The 17,116-nt window shown below is 38.3% G+C and overlaps 1 protein-coding gene across 2 annotated transcripts in view; it reads right to left on the bottom strand.

Moving 5' to 3' along the window:
• Window positions 1–4,261: 4,261 nt before the first annotated feature.
• Window positions 4,262–17,116, bottom strand: part of BTAF1 (B-TFIID TATA-box binding protein associated factor 1) — an 85,523-nt gene continuing 72,668 nt past the window's right edge. For both annotated transcript variants that reach the window (XM_015103326.3, XM_027960442.3), the window contains 10 exons: window positions 16,684–16,761; window positions 16,422–16,551; window positions 15,138–15,279; window positions 14,868–14,998; window positions 12,441–12,566; window positions 10,914–11,066; window positions 9,189–9,400; window positions 7,815–7,974; window positions 7,164–7,334; window positions 4,262–5,803 (listed from right to left, as the gene is read on the bottom strand). In XM_015103326.3, coding sequence (XP_014958812.2) covers window positions 5,660–5,803; window positions 7,164–7,334; window positions 7,815–7,974; window positions 9,189–9,400; window positions 10,914–11,066; window positions 12,441–12,566; window positions 14,868–14,998; window positions 15,138–15,279; window positions 16,422–16,551; window positions 16,684–16,761 — 1,447 coding nt within the window. In that variant the 3' untranslated portion in view covers window positions 4,262–5,659. The remainder of the gene's footprint in view (window positions 5,804–7,163; window positions 7,335–7,814; window positions 7,975–9,188; window positions 9,401–10,913; window positions 11,067–12,440; window positions 12,567–14,867; window positions 14,999–15,137; window positions 15,280–16,421; window positions 16,552–16,683; window positions 16,762–17,116) is intronic.

The raw sequence follows: 17,116 nt of genomic DNA, 5'->3' as shown, positions 1-17,116 counted from the left end.
ATATACAGCCTTGATGTACTCCTTTCCCGATTTGGAACCAATCTGTTGTTCCATGTCCACTTCTAATTGTTGCTTCTTGACCTGCATAAAGATTTCTCAAGAGGCAGGTCAGGTGGTCTGGTATTCCCATCTCTTGAAGAATTTTCAACAGTTTATGGTGATCCAGAGAGTCAGAGGCTTTGGCATAGTCAATAAAGCAGAAGTAGAATTTTTTTTATGGAACTGTCTTGCTTTTTCGATGATCCAATGGATGTTGGCAATTTGATCTCTGGTTCCTCTGCCTTTTCTAAATCCAGCTTGAAGATCTGGAAGTTCACGGTTCACTTACTGTTGAAACCTGGCTTGAAGAATTTTGAGCAGTACTTTGCTAGAGTGTGAGATGAGTGAAATTATGCAGTAGTTTGAGCATTCTTTGGCATTGCCTTTCTTTGGGATTGGAATGAAAACTGACCTTTCCAGTCCTGTGGCCACTGCTGTTTTCCAAATTTGCTGGCATATTGAGTACAGCACTTTCACAGCATCATCTTTAAGGATTTGAAGCAGCTCAACTGGAATTCCATCACCTCCACTAGCTTTGTTCATAGTGATGCTTGACTTCGCATTCCAGGATGTCTGGCTCTAGGTGAGTGATTACACTGTCGTGGTTATCTGGGTCGTGAAGATCTTTTTTGTACAGTTCTTCTGTATATTCTTACCACCTCTTCTTAATATCTTCTGCTTCTGTTAGGTCCATACCATTTCTGTCCTTTATTGTGCCCATCTTTGCATGAAATGTTCCCTTGGTATCTCTAATTTTGTTGAAGAGATCTGTAGTCTTTCCCATTCTATTGTTTTCCTCTTTCTTTGTGTTGATCAGTTAGGAAGTCTTTCTTATCTCTGTTATTTTTTGGAACTCTGCGCTCAAATGGGTATATCTTTCCTTTTGCCTTTTGCAAAAGGAACTTTGCTGCCAAATGGGTATATCTTTTCCTTTGCCTTTCGCTTCTCTTCTTTTCTCAGCTATTTGTAAGGCTTCCTCAGACAATCATTTTGCTTTTTTACATTTCTTTTTCTTGGGGATGGTATTGATCCCTGCTTCCTGTAGAATGTCACGAACCTCCATCCATAGTTCTTCAGGCCCTCTATTAGATCTAATCCCTTGAATCTGTTTGTCACTTCCACCTTACAATCGTAAGGGATTTGATTTAGGTCATACCATTCAGGAAAACCTAGTGGTTTTCCCTACTTTCTTCAATTTAAGTCTGAATTTGGCAATAAGGAGTTCATGATCTGAGCCACAGCCACCTCCTGGTCTTGTTTTGGCTGAATGTATAGAGTTTCTCCATCTTTGACTGCAAAGACTATAATCAATCTGATTTCAGTATTGACCATCTGGTGATGTCCATGTGTAGAGTCTTCTCTTGTGCTGTTGGAAGAGGGTGTTTGCTATGACCAGTGCGTTCTCTTGGCAGAACTCTATTAGCCTTTGTCCTGCTTCATTTTGTGCTCCAAGGCCACATTTACCTGTTTCTCCAGGTATCTGTTGAGTTCTTACTTTTGCATTCCAGTCCCCTGTAATGAAAAGGACATCTTTTTTGTGTGTTAGTTCTAGAAGGTCTTGTAGGTCTTCACGGAACTGTTCAGCATCTTCAGCATGATGGTTGGGGCATAGACTTGGATTACTGTGATATTGTTGAATGGTTTGTCTTGGGAACAAACAAACATCATTCTGGCGTTTTTGTGATTGCATCCAGGTACTGCATTTTGGACTCCTATTGACCATGATGGCTGCTCCATTTCCTCTAAGGGATTCTTGCCCACAGTAGTAGATATAATGGTCCTCTGAGTTAAATTCACCCATTCCAGGCCATTTTAGTTCACTGATTCCTAAAATGTCGATGTTCACTCTCCTGTTTGACCACTTCCAATTTACCTTGATTCCTGGACCTAACATTCCAGGTTCCTGTGCAGTATTGTTCTTTACAGCATTGGACTTTACTTCCATCACCAGAGTAGGACATTATCAATGTGTTGTTCATATGAATGTCAGTTTTTTATTTTTCAAATGTGAAATAACAATGTATGTGATTTGTATATATCAAATAAGTGTTTCATTTTTGCCTGTTTTTAGTATATATGTAGACTCAACTATACATATTATTTTTGCATTCAACCTCAAGTTTTTGAGACTTATCCACTGTATACCCATTGGTTTTTCCCTGCTGTATAGTACTTCACTATATAAATAATACTGTAGATCTCATTCGGTCCCACACGTCTTACAAATATTGTCTTCCCCAAATTTATATTTCCAGGTTGACCTTTCCTTTAAGTCAGCATCTCTTTGATACAAGGATCTCAATTTACCAACCAGAAGATAATTCTTGATTTCCTGCTCTCCCATTTCCCAATCTGTTCCTTTTTCAGTGTTCATGTCTCCTCATGACACCATTTACCCAGCTCTGCAAGAACCAAAATGGAGATGGAGACACATTTTGGTTTTTTTTTTTTTTCCCCAGATCTGTTTTGTATTATTTGCAGTAACATCAAACGTCCATTTACAAGTTTTCTGGTCGGCAGTCAGCTGGAGACTCAGGTGTGATACCTGGTTTCGGGAGGGAACGGCCACCGCCCCAGTATTCTTGCCTGGGAAAGCCCACAGGCAGTCCATCACTCTACAGATTACGGAGTCACAGGAGTAAGACGTGACTTGCAACTGAACAACGGCAACAGCCGTCAGTAGCACGTGTGTGTCAATCCCCGTCTCCAGTGCTCCCGCCTTTCCTCCTTGGTATCTGTATGTTTGTTCTCAACACCTCTATTTTTGCTTTGCAAATAAGATTATCTGTACCATTTCTCTAGACTCCACATATATGTGTTAATATACAGTGTCTGTTTTTCTGACTTCACTGTGCATGACTCTCGAATGACCCAATTTTGTTCCTTCTTATGGCTGAGTGATGCACCACATCTTCATCCTTTCCTCTGTTTACAGACATTCAGGTTGCTACCATGTCCTGCCTACTGTAAATACTGTTGCCGTGAACGCTGGCGCACCTGTGTCTTGTTGAATTCTAGTTTTCTCTGTGTGTACGCCCAGTAGTAGCATTGCTGGGTCATACGGCAGTTCTATTTTTAATTTTTTAAGGAACCTCCATACTGTTTTCCATCAATTTACACTCCCACTAAGAAGGTTGCCTTCTCTCCTTACCCTCTCCAGCATTTATTCTTTGTAGAGTTTTTGATGATGACTATTCTAACCAGTGTGAGGTGATACCTCATTGTAGTTTTGATTTGCATTTCTCTAAAAATTAGCAGTGTAGAGCATGTTTTCATGTTTGCTGGCCATCAGTATGTCATCTTTGGAAAAATGTCAACTTAGGTCTTCCACCCATTTTTTTTTTGATTGGGCTGGGTTTTTTTTTTTCCCCTATATTGAGCTACATGAATTGCTTGTATATTTTAGAGATTAATCATTTGTCAGTTGGTTTGCAAATATTTTTTCCCATTCTGAGGGCTGTCTTTTTGTCTTTCCTTTGCTGTGCAAAAGCTTTTAAGTTTAATTAGGTACTATTTAGTTTTTATTTTCATTATGCTTAAGTGGGTCAAAAAAGATTTTGCTGTGATTTATATTACAGAGTGTTCTGTCTATGGTTTCCTTTAAGAGTTTTAGTGTCTGGCCTTACATTCAGGTCTTTAATCCATTCAGAGTTGATTTCTGTCTGTGGTATTAGGGAATGTTCTAATATCATCCTTCTTCATGTAGCTGTCCAGTTTTTCCAGCCACTGGACCAGCAGGTAAGTCCCAAGAGGCAGTTTTTGATGTCTGACACTGACTTGTTGGATGGCAAATATTTTGTTAATTGGCACAACTCAAGTTTTTGCCTTAGAGCGTCTCATCATCTACTCTGGCACTTGGTAACATATGCTCCTACAGTCAATTTGGATGATGCCAGCAAGTGTTCTGGGAAATTGGGGAGGTCTGTCTTTAATCAGGACGTGTAAGACTGTACTGAGATTATGTTCTTATAGTCTCCCCACTTTTGCCTCCAAGTGGTCACATTCCCAAACAGCTTTACTGTTTGGATGTTCTATATAGAATGGATGTTCTATATAAAGTCAAGAAGTTCCTTTTGGTCTTCTATTGAATTTGACATAAATTTTCAATAACGAAAAAAATAACCATTAGAAAAAAGGTTTTTCTTTTTTTAAGGATGTATCTAAATTAATCTTTTGCTTTTTCTAGTGATCATTTCCTATAAATAACACACAGTTACACATATTTTACAGTTAAATCTTTTTTTATTCTCTTGTGGAATGCTATGTTTAATGTTACAGTATAGTTGTCAAAGCTACTGAAATGTGACACACGTCCATGTCTAAATGCTGCAGAACAGTATAACTTTAAACAAAGTTATTTTACAGCTGAGGTCTGATGGTTTTTAAACCGATGCCTATGTGTATGGCCAGCCACAAACCTGGGGGATGTCTATTTCCTGTACATGTATATACAAATATATCCATACATATTTATATGCACACAGGCATGTATTAATTTATGTGTGAAATTTATAAAATTATATATATACACATACATGCATATCTATATACATATACCCACCCTTGCTATTGAGCTCACTTTTCTAACACTAATCAGCTTCATGCCCAATTATTGCTGCCCAGTATAACTACATGATTTTAGTGCCAATACCAAGCACCTTTTCAGATGCAGGACAGGTATGCCTGTGCATATAGATATGTGTATTTATGTATGTTTGTGTATATAAAGGAATCATTTCTCCCTTTTATGCTTCAGTCATGCATTACTACAATAAACAGTCTTTTCACCATAGGTTTTGAAATTCTAAACAGTGTAAAATCTACTTCTGGAAAACTGTATATGTTCATAGTTACAAAAAATATATTATATATATGATTGAAACCTATTGAGTACATATGTTCTCTGAATCTGGCTATATCCTAGCCCTTAGATAAATTAAAAAACACCCTCTTAACAGGATGTTATGATAGGCTTAAATAGAACATTACCTGTATTTAGAATAGTTGACAGTATTTTAAAAGTTGACAAAATGATGTTAAAGATTTGAAAAACACTATGCCTCTGCATTAAATATATAAACGTTTCCAGCAAGGGCCTGGTTTAATTCATTCTAAGATTCTCATGTTCCAAGCGTAACCAATAATTGTAGTCATTATTCTTAAAATTATGGCTCATTAAGGCTTTTATACAAAAAAAAAAAAAGCCCTAGTTTTAATCATTTATAAAAAACCAGTTCTATTTAAAAGAAAAAATGTACATGAACACTAAAGTACTCATGGATATTATCCTGTACAAAGTGTGACTATGTAAAGATAGGAGGCTCGTTCCCTGTAAGAACACCCCATGGTAGCACATGTAAACCTGGTTTGGTTCCTCTGCTCTGCAGCTATTCAGCGTGTAAAATTTAAACCATTTTCACATTAACATTTAAATTTAATACAGTGCAAATGTTTGAGAATAACTTGTTCCCCCCAGTGAAACAAGGACCAGCGTTATGCTGAATATTCTTCAGATCTATTTACAAATTGAGCTAAAAGTTCACCATAAACTTTGAAATTTGCTGAATATCAGCAGAAATGTTACTGAACTAGCAGCAATTGCATTTAAAATATTTGATAGTTATTTGAGAGAATGCATAAAATTTTCCAGGCTGTACTCTGAATCATATTGCTCTTGATCCCAAAGATCACTCAGATTTTCAAGAATTGATCTCATACTTGTTTTTCCAGAAGTAGAGGTGTCAGCTTTTTCTGCTTTGCCATCCTTTAATTGGAAGAAAGATAAGATGGAAAATTTCAAAAATTTTTTCTTTAAAATACCACACTTGTTTCTAACACAGCACTTTTTCAACAGAGTTGAAAACACTTCAAACTACGGGGAAGCTCATGATCTTGTAAGATAGCCTATTCTATTTTCCACTGCCCTAATAATTTACCATTTTATGCTTTTTGAGAATTTTAAGAACGTTGCAAAGAACTCTTGCTAACTGTGTCACTCTGGGCTCTATCGTTCTTCCTCCCTGTACACATGTTACAAGGTTAGATACATAAATTATCAGCCTTCCCCCAAACCAATTCAGAGTTAAGTTGTAGGTATTATTTATGTCCCTTTACCCCAAGAACAGGACACTCTTATATAACCAGAGTACAAAAATCAAGATCTCATATTCAGATTTTGCTACTAAGATGGTTTATGCCAACAGCTCTTGCTTCCTTGGAAGACCCCTTGAGCCCAGTTCTGCTTGCTCAAAGAAGTTACCCATAAGAATATTCTAATGAAATAAAAATACATTTGAAGCAATCCATGTTTCTTTGAGCCTTTTTTCTAGGTTACACAGATCTTGTTCTCTCTACCCTATCTTACATGACATGCTTAAGGAATCTTTCTCCATTCTGGCCACATTTGGGGGACTAATTTGTTACTGTTGCAAATGCCACACCCAGAATCAGACATATATTCTAAATGTGGCTTAACATACAGAGGGAAACTACTTTCTCTAAAATTTGGACATGATAACCCTGTTATTATGGCTGGTTTAACTGCATTATGTAAAGCTATCTCTTACCATAATTTATACTGAGTGTACAATTGATTTTCTGAACCGACACAGGACTTTAAATCAACCCTGTTCGTTTTACATTATTAAACTGACAGTATTTCCAGCTGGTGCATTATTTGCTAATGGATTGTTACCTATTAGTTCTGTAAACAACAACAAAAATACCTATTATCTTCATACCTTTGTGATAATATAGGCATTGTTATCCTGCCAAGGCTGAAGATGCTCAGAGAAGTTAATTTGCCTCGAGTCACCAGTTAATAGGAGGCAGGGCAAGGAATGAAGAGTCAGGTCTAGCTGACTCGAGATAGTTCCTACCTGCTAAAGGACAGCTAAGGAAAGAAAACTCAGGGAGCACGCTAGAGCCATCAATCAGAAAGTCAAAACTTCAAACATCCCCTAGTATCCGAGAATTTTATCTGGATATCAAAAATGCCCTCAAGGGGTTATCTAGTTGATACTAAAGTGAACACCTTTGCTGCCCCTTTTAATACTTTTACCAAGTAGTGCCAGAAGTCTGTGAACACATATATTATAAATACAAAAATTGTATAAGTTTTTTACCTTATCAAGAGTAAACAGATCAAGGAGTTGATCTGTCCCCATACTCTGCAAACTAGAATTCTCTTGGCTAATAACAGTATTTGCTATGTTCATCTTGAATTTCTGCAAACCCATTATTTTCTCTTCCAATGTTCCTCTGGTTATCAATCGGTACACATTAACCACACGTTTCTGAATGAGAAAAAGAAGTTAAGCAACTGTAGTGTTCTTGCCTGCAGAATCCCAGGGATGGGGGAGTCTGGTGGGCAGCCATCTATGGGGTTGCATAGAGTTGGATACGACTGAAGTGACTTAGCAGCAGCAGCACAAATAAATGGTTAAGCTTTGAGATTCACCAAATCAGAGGGATTTGTATGCTTGTTTTAGGTACTTGACTACTACTGAATTAGGATTGCAGGTTTTTAAAAAAATCTGTGCCTAAGACCTTAAAATGTTTGCAATCACAGAATATTAGGAATGGATAGTATCCCAGGTTTTCTTGGCCCAAGCACCTCATTTAATGTGAGAAAGTTGTGCAACAAAATTAAGTGACTTACCTAATGTCACAACACTTATTAACATAAAAATAGGAACTCAAACCAAGACTTTGTCTTTTGGGGGAAGTATTATTCCCAGTGCGCAAGTTAACACCTGGGAGTGCTGACTTTTTACCTGCCCAATGCGATGGGCCCGGTCCATGGCTTGTAGATCACGCATGGGATTCCAGTCATGCTCCACAAATACCACCGTATCAGCGCCTGTTAAGTTAAGCCCCAGGCCACCAACATGAGTTGTAAGTAAAAGAACATCTATGGATGGATCATTGTTAAACCTAAAAACATAGATATTAAAAAATAAAATTAGTACATTGCTTCCTTAAGTTCCAATTATAGACACTTAGAAGTTTAATAAATACTAAAGAGCACAAATAAGAACGTTGCTTTATAAGTCCATGATACAGCCATTTCTGTGACCACTAGAGTTGAGACTACCTTCTTTTAAATAGACATAACATCTGTAGTAGCAGAAAAAAGGTAGTCTGTAACATGTTAGAAATTTCATACCTAGCAATTAAGTCCAATTGCAAAATGTACTTGAGTAATTTTCGAAAATGGAACACCAAGACAAAACCCAAGTATGAACGTTTAACATATGGAGACAGAATAGTGTGGGAAAAGGTCAGGTCAGTCAGGGAAGGCAGATTAGGGTGGTAAGGGTTACTAAAATCGTACTAGTCCTAGAAGATATTGACAAAGGACATCTAGTAGCTTCTAGGAAAAAGAAAAACTAACATTACCAAGCTATCATTTATTACTGACTGAGACAATCACTGGGCTTTACTTTATATGCTTTATATTATTTGTTACAGTAGCTTTATAAGGATATTACTATTTGAAAGAGACCCAGGCTGTGTGGATAAGAAATGTTACTGCCCAAGAGAACACTGCTTTGATGGTGGTGTCTGGAGTCAAGCTTGGGTTTTGAGTCCCTTCCTAGGGCTCTGATTTGTGCCTTAAGATCTCTTAGCAATGTCTGTTAACAATGCTTTGAAGTCAGCAGCCTGCATGACAGATCCTAGGAATCTGCATTTTAAAAAACGAACCACTGAGACTCCTAAAGCAGACCACATACAAGAAACACTGCACTCTGACTGCTTCCAAGCCAGGCCAGCTTCCATCTTGTTCCCAGTGCAGAGGCAGAGATGAGGATGAAGATCATAGTTAAGCCACCTGTTTGCCACCTCTTACCCCCAACCACCAAATGCAGATGAAGGGGAAATAGTTACCTCTCTCTTTTGATGCCTTAAACTTCTTTCATGCCCTTAAGGATGCTTTCCTAATAGAGGTCTTTCCCCCTAGCTAAACAAACTACTCAATTATATTTCTGCAGTTCTGTATTTTAAAAAGGTAAAGATTTAGTTGCGTTGAATTATATAATAAAACACATTTTCAGGTATTTAGTCAAAGTAGCTTGTGGGCAAACTTCTGTGGAAGTAATAGTAATACACTTACTATAACTTATTTATGAGTTTTAGAAGACACTTACCGCGAAACAATGGAATGCCTCTGACCAGGAGGTATACTACCATCCAATCTCAAGTAAGTGACAGAGGGTAAATGAGGTTTGAGAAGATCATGCTCTACTATATCCAGCATGCTTTTAAGTTGACAGAAGATCAGTATCCTGTGCTGGGCTACTACAGACTCTGTGCCACTCTCAGAAGTACTGCCATTTCCCAGACCACAGTCCAACAGCAACTTGAAGAAAGAATCACTTGTTATATACAGGTGTCTCATAAAAGTAGGCAATCAGTCTCACTGAAATAAATGCGTCCCTTTGTGGTGAGAAAAGGCTAACTTACCTGTGACCTGAAAAATAGGTTAGCACTCTGGGCTATCGCTATGTACTATTTTCTACTCTAGCCCATGTGAAATCAAAACTTCATCCATTAATTATTCTCAATAAAACTTAAGCCAGAAAAGCTATAAAACGTCAAACAATAATGAAGTCCAGATCTTAAACAGGCTTTCTTTTAAGGGTAAACTAAAAGCTGAGTTTTGCAATAAGGAGCTCACCATCTGTGATACGATGTACTACAAGTGATATGAGCAAAATGGCAGAGTGAGCAGTTTCTAGAAAAATAAATTCAAATGGTCCACAAGACCATACGTCATAATCAGAGTGATAATCACAGTGACAAAAAGAGAAACCTTGAAAACACCAAGGGAAGAGTGACTCCCACCACCCCTGCTCTGCATGATTTGTGGGATCTTAAGTTTCCTGATCAGGGAGCAAACCCAGGCCCTGGCAGTGAAACTGCCGAGTCCGAACCACTGGACCACCAGGAGTGCCCAGAAGTGACTTCATGTGAAAGGGATTCTCAATGAGATTAACACCTGTTTTCTCATCAGAAGCCATGGAGGTCATTATCAAGAAAGTGAAAAGAATCTATAGAACTGGAGAAAGTATTGCAAATTATGTATCTGATAAAGGTGTTAACATCTAGAATATAAACTCCTAGAACTCAACCAGAAGAAACAGTCCAATGAAAAAATAGCTGAAGAACTTCAACAGGTATTTCTCTAAAGAAGATATGTCTTAATAAGCACATGAAAAAAATGCCATTATTAGTCATTAGGGAAAACTAATCAAATCAACAATGTGACACCATCTCATACCTACAGTGATGGTTAAATTAGAAAAAGGAAAATCCTGGGGAGGATGTAGAGGATTCAGAACCTTGGCACATGGCTTGCCATGTAAACGTTACAGCCACTGTGGAAAGGTTTGGTAGTTCCTTCAAAAGTTAACCACAGAATAACTATGTAACCCAGCAGTTTCACTCTCATATCGATACCTGAAGAACTCAGACAGATACTCGTAAGGCAATGTTCACTGCAGCACTATTCACAACCGCCGGAGGTGGAGGCAACCCGAGTGTCCGTCAGCACATGACTGGGCAAGGAAATGTGGCTTGCTGCGCTGTGCTCAGTGTGTCTGCCTGTGAGCCCATGGGCCCTAGCCCGCCAGGCTCCTCTGTCCAGGGGGTTCTGAACTGGACTGGGTTGCTATGCCCTCCTCCAGGGGCCCGTCCTGAACCAGAGGGCAGTTGTTATACTTTACCACAATTTTTAAAAAGCTGTATGAAAAATTTAACCAAGTTTTTTGAACATGGTAAATCAATCAGTAATCCTTCGGAAAAGCAAATTTGTCTACTGTTACAGATCAGGAGTGTACAACACACATCTAACACTTAAAAGATGCACTTACTTGCTTCAAAGCTGAGAGTTTAGGGGCATGCTGAATATCACGGAGAGAAGAATTCTGAGCTGCAAGTTTTTCAGTAGTACTCTTGAACTCTGGATGCTGAGGTGTTAGGACTAATGCTGGATGGTTGCACAGTTTACGTAAGTACTGCAATGCCTTTAAGAGGGAAAAAAGCATATATAAGTCTCCTTCCCATGACACAAATATCTGTATCTCAGGATCTTGTCCTGTGCTACCGCATGTCTAGAATGCCCTTCTTCACCTTCTTACACTCCTATTCATTCTTCAGGAACCAGTTCAAATATCTTATCTGTTATGTCTTCATCTGTACTTCTTGTGCAATTTGTGTTTATTTCTGTGAGAGAATTTATAACCTAGAAATTGTACTGTGATGTCTATCTTCCCCACTAGACCAATGACCTTCTCATGACAAAAAGTCTTATTAGCTCCTACAGCTAACCCTTTTGAACTGAAAGTGCCTTATAATGTTGCTAGATGATTCTAGAATTAGACATCATTTCCTAAAGGAAGGTTCCTCAAACATTAGTGGGTATGAAAGCTTCGTAAGACCCTTTTAAATCTGTATCTCTCTCCCCTCTACACAGTATTTTGATCCAACATGTCTGGTGGTGGGAAAGGGAAGGTGGAACTATGTAGTTGTGTTTGAGAATCAGGTTTGTTTCCTCTGACTCAGCCATACCCTTGTCTTTGTCATTTACTGGGCCTATGATTTGGGTCTCACTTTTGGCACACAGATTTGTATCAGTAAGCTCCAGTGCTGGGCACTATGATAAAACTGGGAGAGGTATGAGCTTTCAAAGTCACCTTTTCCCGTTTCTATCTTTAAAAATGCTGTAGTATTTTAATATCTTCGTATCTTGGTGACAAGGGGGGGTTGGGAGATATTCTACAGTGGAATATTTCAAAAGGGAAAGAAAAAATGAGTTGACACTTTCTCTTTTTTCTCAAGCACATTCATCATCTGTCTCAGGACTTCTGTACTGTATGTAATATCTCTGCCAGGAATCATTTCCTCCCACGAATCTACATGCCTCAACCTTCATTCAGATCTTTGCTCAAATGTCACCTTCTCAGTATACCCCTGGTCACCCTGTTGAAAAACTACTACCTACCCTGACTCCTATACTGTATAAGCCCATAGTTGATTTTCTTTTACATGATACATGTTTCTTATTATATTTTCCACCCCTAGGGTCTTATTCACTGCTTTTATTAACCCCTGAGGTTAGAAAAATTACTGCCTTGTGGTAGGTATTCAAATATTTTATGAATAGGAAACAAAACTCTTCATGTAATAACATATTGCAGTTTTCACTTTAATTTTAATATTAAATTACCTATTACTAATTATACTAACATGAAAATTAATTAAATTGGCTTTTACCTATTTTCAAGAATGTATATATAAAACTGAAAAAATTAGATAAATCCATATTTCAGTGTTTCATATAAACATTGCTGTACTGAAGAGCATTCTTCAACATTTAAAAAGTGGGCTATAGTATGTACCTGGAATACATGACCTGTAGCTTTAAGCTTTGGTTTTTCAGTTTCTTCAGAAAGTGCAGCTGAAGAAACTGTTTCATCAACATCACACTTGGCACGAGACTTAGCAAAGTCCTCATAGAGCTGAACCTGTAAATTCCCCACAAAAGCAGTAAGTATATTTTTTTCAATTGTTCAAAACATAACTAAAAAAGGCCAGTAAGAACAGCAATGTAAATCAGCCCTCATCGAAGAAAATAAATTACACAACCTATTTGAGTATAGATGATCCACTGCATCGTGCTAGATTCCTTTTAAACTACATTTAGAAAACAAGTTTAACACATTCTTCAGCTGCTAAAATATTTTTTTACAAATAGTCAAATAATCCTAAATTCAATTTTTCCACTCTATTCAAGAAGGTAAATAAGTTACTGATAAAAGAGAACCTGAACCCTTATAAGTAAATGAGGAAATCTTCCTTAAGTGAAGTTACATGGTCAAGACCCTAACAGGTAAGTTTCAAAAGACCAAGTTTTAAAACAGATACTAACCACAGAACCCACACCAAGTTTAAAGTATTTCCTTATGAATCTGGGTTCCTGCTTTGTATATGTTAAAACAATGTGAAAGGGAAGAAATCTACAGTGCTAAAGAACAGAAGTCAGAGAATAAAAACCTATAGGTGCAAAACAAACCCAGATGTCACTTCCCTCTCCAGCTCCCTTCCTCCAGACTACTTAAATTTGTTTCGTGCTGATGTTATAATACCACCATAATATCTCAGGTTTTTTCATATGGCACCTTTTCTTTATCATACTTAAAGTCTTCATCTCATCACTCTGAAATTTTTCTTTCAAGAAACATTAATCCGATTTTTACAAACAAGGGATGGGGGCCGAGAAATGATGTAGATAATATCACGGAGCTCTTAGCATTTAAATTAGTGTTTTGTCCACAAAACTGAAGTTGGGTAGATAAATTCTAAAAGATTAACTGTCTGTATACTGGAGGGGAAAGGAGCTATTTTGCAGATACATCTATATATCTTTTATTCATTTGAACCATACTAAATCATAGAAAGTGAAGAGGAACTAAAAAGCCTCTTGATGAAAGTGAAAGAGGAGAGTGAAAAGGTTGGCTTAAAGCTCAACATTCAGAAAACGAAGATCATGGCATCTGGTTCCATCACTTCATGGGAAATAGATGGGGAAACAGTGGAGACAGTGTCAGAATTTATTTTGGGGGGCTCGAAAATCACTGCAGATGGCGACTGCAGCCATGAAAGTAAAAGACGTTTACTCCTTGGAAGGAAAGTTATGACCAACCTAGACAGCATATTAAAAAGCAGAGATATTACTTAGTCAACAAAGGTCCATCTAGTCAAGGCTATGGTTTTTCCTGTGGTCATGTATGGTTGTGAGAGTTGGACTGTAAAGAAGGCTGAGCACCAAAGAATTGATGCTTTTGAACTGTGGTGTTGGAGAAGACTCTTGAGAGTCCCTTGGACTGCAAGGAGATCCAACCAGTCCATCCTGAAGGAGATCAGTCCTTGGTGTTCATTGGAAGGACTGATGTTGAAGCTGAAACTCCAATACTTTGGCCACCTCATGAGAAGGGTTGACTCACTGGAAAAGACTCTGATGCTGGGAGGGATTGGGGGCAGGAGGAGAAGGGGATGACAGAGCATGAGGTGGCTGGATGGCATCACCGACTCGATGGACATGAGTCTGAGTGAACTCCAGGAGTTGGTGATGGACAGGGAGGCCTGGCGTGCTGCGATTCATGGGGTCGCAAAGAATTGGACACAACTGAGCAACTGAACTGAACTGAAATCATCTGATACTGACACAGACTGATGCTTATTAACCTAGAACACAACATAAACATTCAAAGAGAAAATTCTGTATAGGCCATATTTTACTAAGACAAGAGATAGCTTCCCCTTACAAAAATACCACACACACACACGTTCAGATGCCAATACTTCTGAAAATTTACTGGCAATACTTCAGAAGAGATGAGGTCCCACTTCCCAACTCAGCCCTGATGTAGACATCTATAATGCTGCTGTAAGACATCACAGGCAGACCTCTGGCCCTAAAAAACACTGGCTTACTTTATCACTGGCTTACTTCTTTATCATTTTAACGTTCCAACTTTTCCAATTAACTCGAGACATATAACAAAGCGATTATGACAGCAGATTTTGTATTAATGATGTGTTGAAAATGCACAAACCCATATGTGTACTTATATACCCAAACAGATTCATTTAGGTTTTCTCTACACCTGTTTGAAACAGAATATTCCTGAAGTCTAAGGAAGTAGAAGCTAGATTAGAGCAATAAAACCAAAGGCTAAATCCCTTTACTCACTACCTTTATGACTTATTCAAAGCATTCCAGTAATAGACATAGCATCAACAACCACAATCACCAGATTCCTAACCTGGAGAGGACTGAGAGTACAGTAATAGTCTTGAATAATTTTGGGTGGTAGATCCTGTAAAACATCTTCTTTCATTCTTCTCAAAAGAAATGGCAGGACCTGGCGGTGCAGTGCATCCATTGCAAGAACACCTGTTAATAATTATTAACAGAATTAATTTTATGCTATTTATTATTCTCATTTCTCTAATAAAATTAAATGACTTCCCTCAAATTAGATATAAATTAGATTCACGTGCATAGAATATATAATGGTATCTCTTTTTCCTACCTGCTTCTTGTTCTCGACTGGAGCTTCGAGCATCCCTACTTGCTAATATAGGTTTACCATACCGAGCAGCAAACTGGCGTTCAGTCCCCAAAAATCCCGGCATGAGGAAATCAAATAATGACCACAGCTCCAAAACGTTGTTCTGAATATTAGAAAGGAACACCAGTTATCTTGTGTGCTAGGATTATTTCCTTACACTTAAAAATGGAACATTAATGAAAGCCCACTGTAATGACACAGATGAGAGATGAGAGAGATTATCACTATATTTCTGGATGTGAGTCTATATTTTATTGTGTAAAATTTGGAGAAAATACTCTATCCTATTTAGAGGAACTTAAAGTCTTTTCCACCACAATAAGCCTTGGTCCACAGTATTTAAATCTTTTTGGTTGGTTCTATCAAGTTGTAAATAGAGCAGAATGATGAATACGTTTCTTGTTTTTCTGAGACTAAGATTAATAGCAAGATTTAAGAAATTTGGCCATCACCACCATTTATTCAACGCAGGAAAACCTAGAAGAGTTTGGTTATAGGTCATGTCTACCCAGTATTTATGGGTCATGAGAAAAGGTAAAGGTTCTTTCCAATTCTACTTGGAGTTTCACAAAACAAAAAAACAAACCAAAAAAACCCCACACTTATCCATTTTGGATGCCTTCCCAGTATGTGTGGATCCTAAGGTACCACCCTATCTGTTTACCCCTTCCAGAAGCCCTTCTCACTCTGCTTAAGCTCTGGCTCACCGTGGCGGGCTGCCTTCCTGCAGTGAAGCCCTTCTAACTGCACTTGGGCTTTGCCTCCTGACTCATGGGCTGCTGCTGCTGCTAAGTCGCTTTAGTCGTGTCCAACTCTGTGCGACCCCATAGACGGCAGCCCATCAGGCTCCCCCGCCCCTGGGATTCTCCAGGCAAGAACACTGGAGTGGGTTGCCCTTTCCTTCTCCAATGCATGAAAGTGAAAAGTGAAAGCGAAGTCGCTCAGTCGTGTCTGACTCTTTGCGACCCCATGGACCAAAGCTCAACCAGGCTCCTCCGTCCATGGGATTTTCCAGGCAAGAGTACTGGAGTGGGGTGCCATTGCCTTCTCCGGACTCATGGGCTACTATAGCCTAAAATCACATTTTAAATATGAGATTTAAAACCAGGTTTGCTCAGATACTGCTACATACCAAATGAACCATTATAAAAGCAAGATAATTATTGGAAATTATTCCAAAAACTAAAAAAACCCTCTTCTTTAATTCACTGTCAAATGCCAAGAAAAGAAAAGGTAAATAATTACCTGGATTGGTGTTCCAGAAAGAATAATCCTATAATTAGCAGTCAGTTGTTTTACTGCTTTTGACAATTTTGTTTTTCCATTTTTGATGACATGGCCTTCATCAAGAATACAGTAGTTAAATTTAATATTTCTAAGGAAGAATAAACAAAAAATGTTAGCATCTTTTACTACATGTCAGGAACAATATGAAGAGTCTGAGGCAGAAAGATACAATTCTCTCTGAATTGGACACTGTTTTCCTTTAAAAAATTTTAATTCTTACCTAAAGAAATCTATGTCATTTCTCACAACATCGTATGAAGCCACTATGAGATTGTGCCTTTTCACCTGGTGCTGTAACCTGCATTTAAAAATAAGGAAGATTAGAAAATGGGGAATCTGCAAAGTTTGTAATATACTTTCAAAGTGGAAAGCACAGATGCCATTGTATAAAGTGATTTCAATCTGCCTACCAAACCCAATATTCCTTTCTGCTTACTCGACATCCATGACCCCTGCTACCTGAAGGCCATTCTCCTTACAACTTGGTCATGTGGCCCTAACTCAGTCTGATTAGAAAAGAGGTGAGTACCTGACTCACAGTGTGAAGGTCATTTTATTTGCCAAAACCTCTTCCTTGGAGGCACACTATTCCTTCATCATTCCATGTTGTGCTGGGGGCCGAGCGCGAGCCATCAATCACATGTCCCCATAAT

This window comes from Ovis aries, chromosome 22, assembly GCF_016772045.2.
Source record: "Ovis aries strain OAR_USU_Benz2616 breed Rambouillet chromosome 22, ARS-UI_Ramb_v3.0, whole genome shotgun sequence".
Lineage (NCBI taxonomy): Eukaryota > Metazoa > Chordata > Mammalia > Artiodactyla > Bovidae > Ovis > Ovis aries.
Note: the sequence above shows the minus strand (reverse complement) of the source record. Positions and strands in the feature narration are given on the sequence as shown.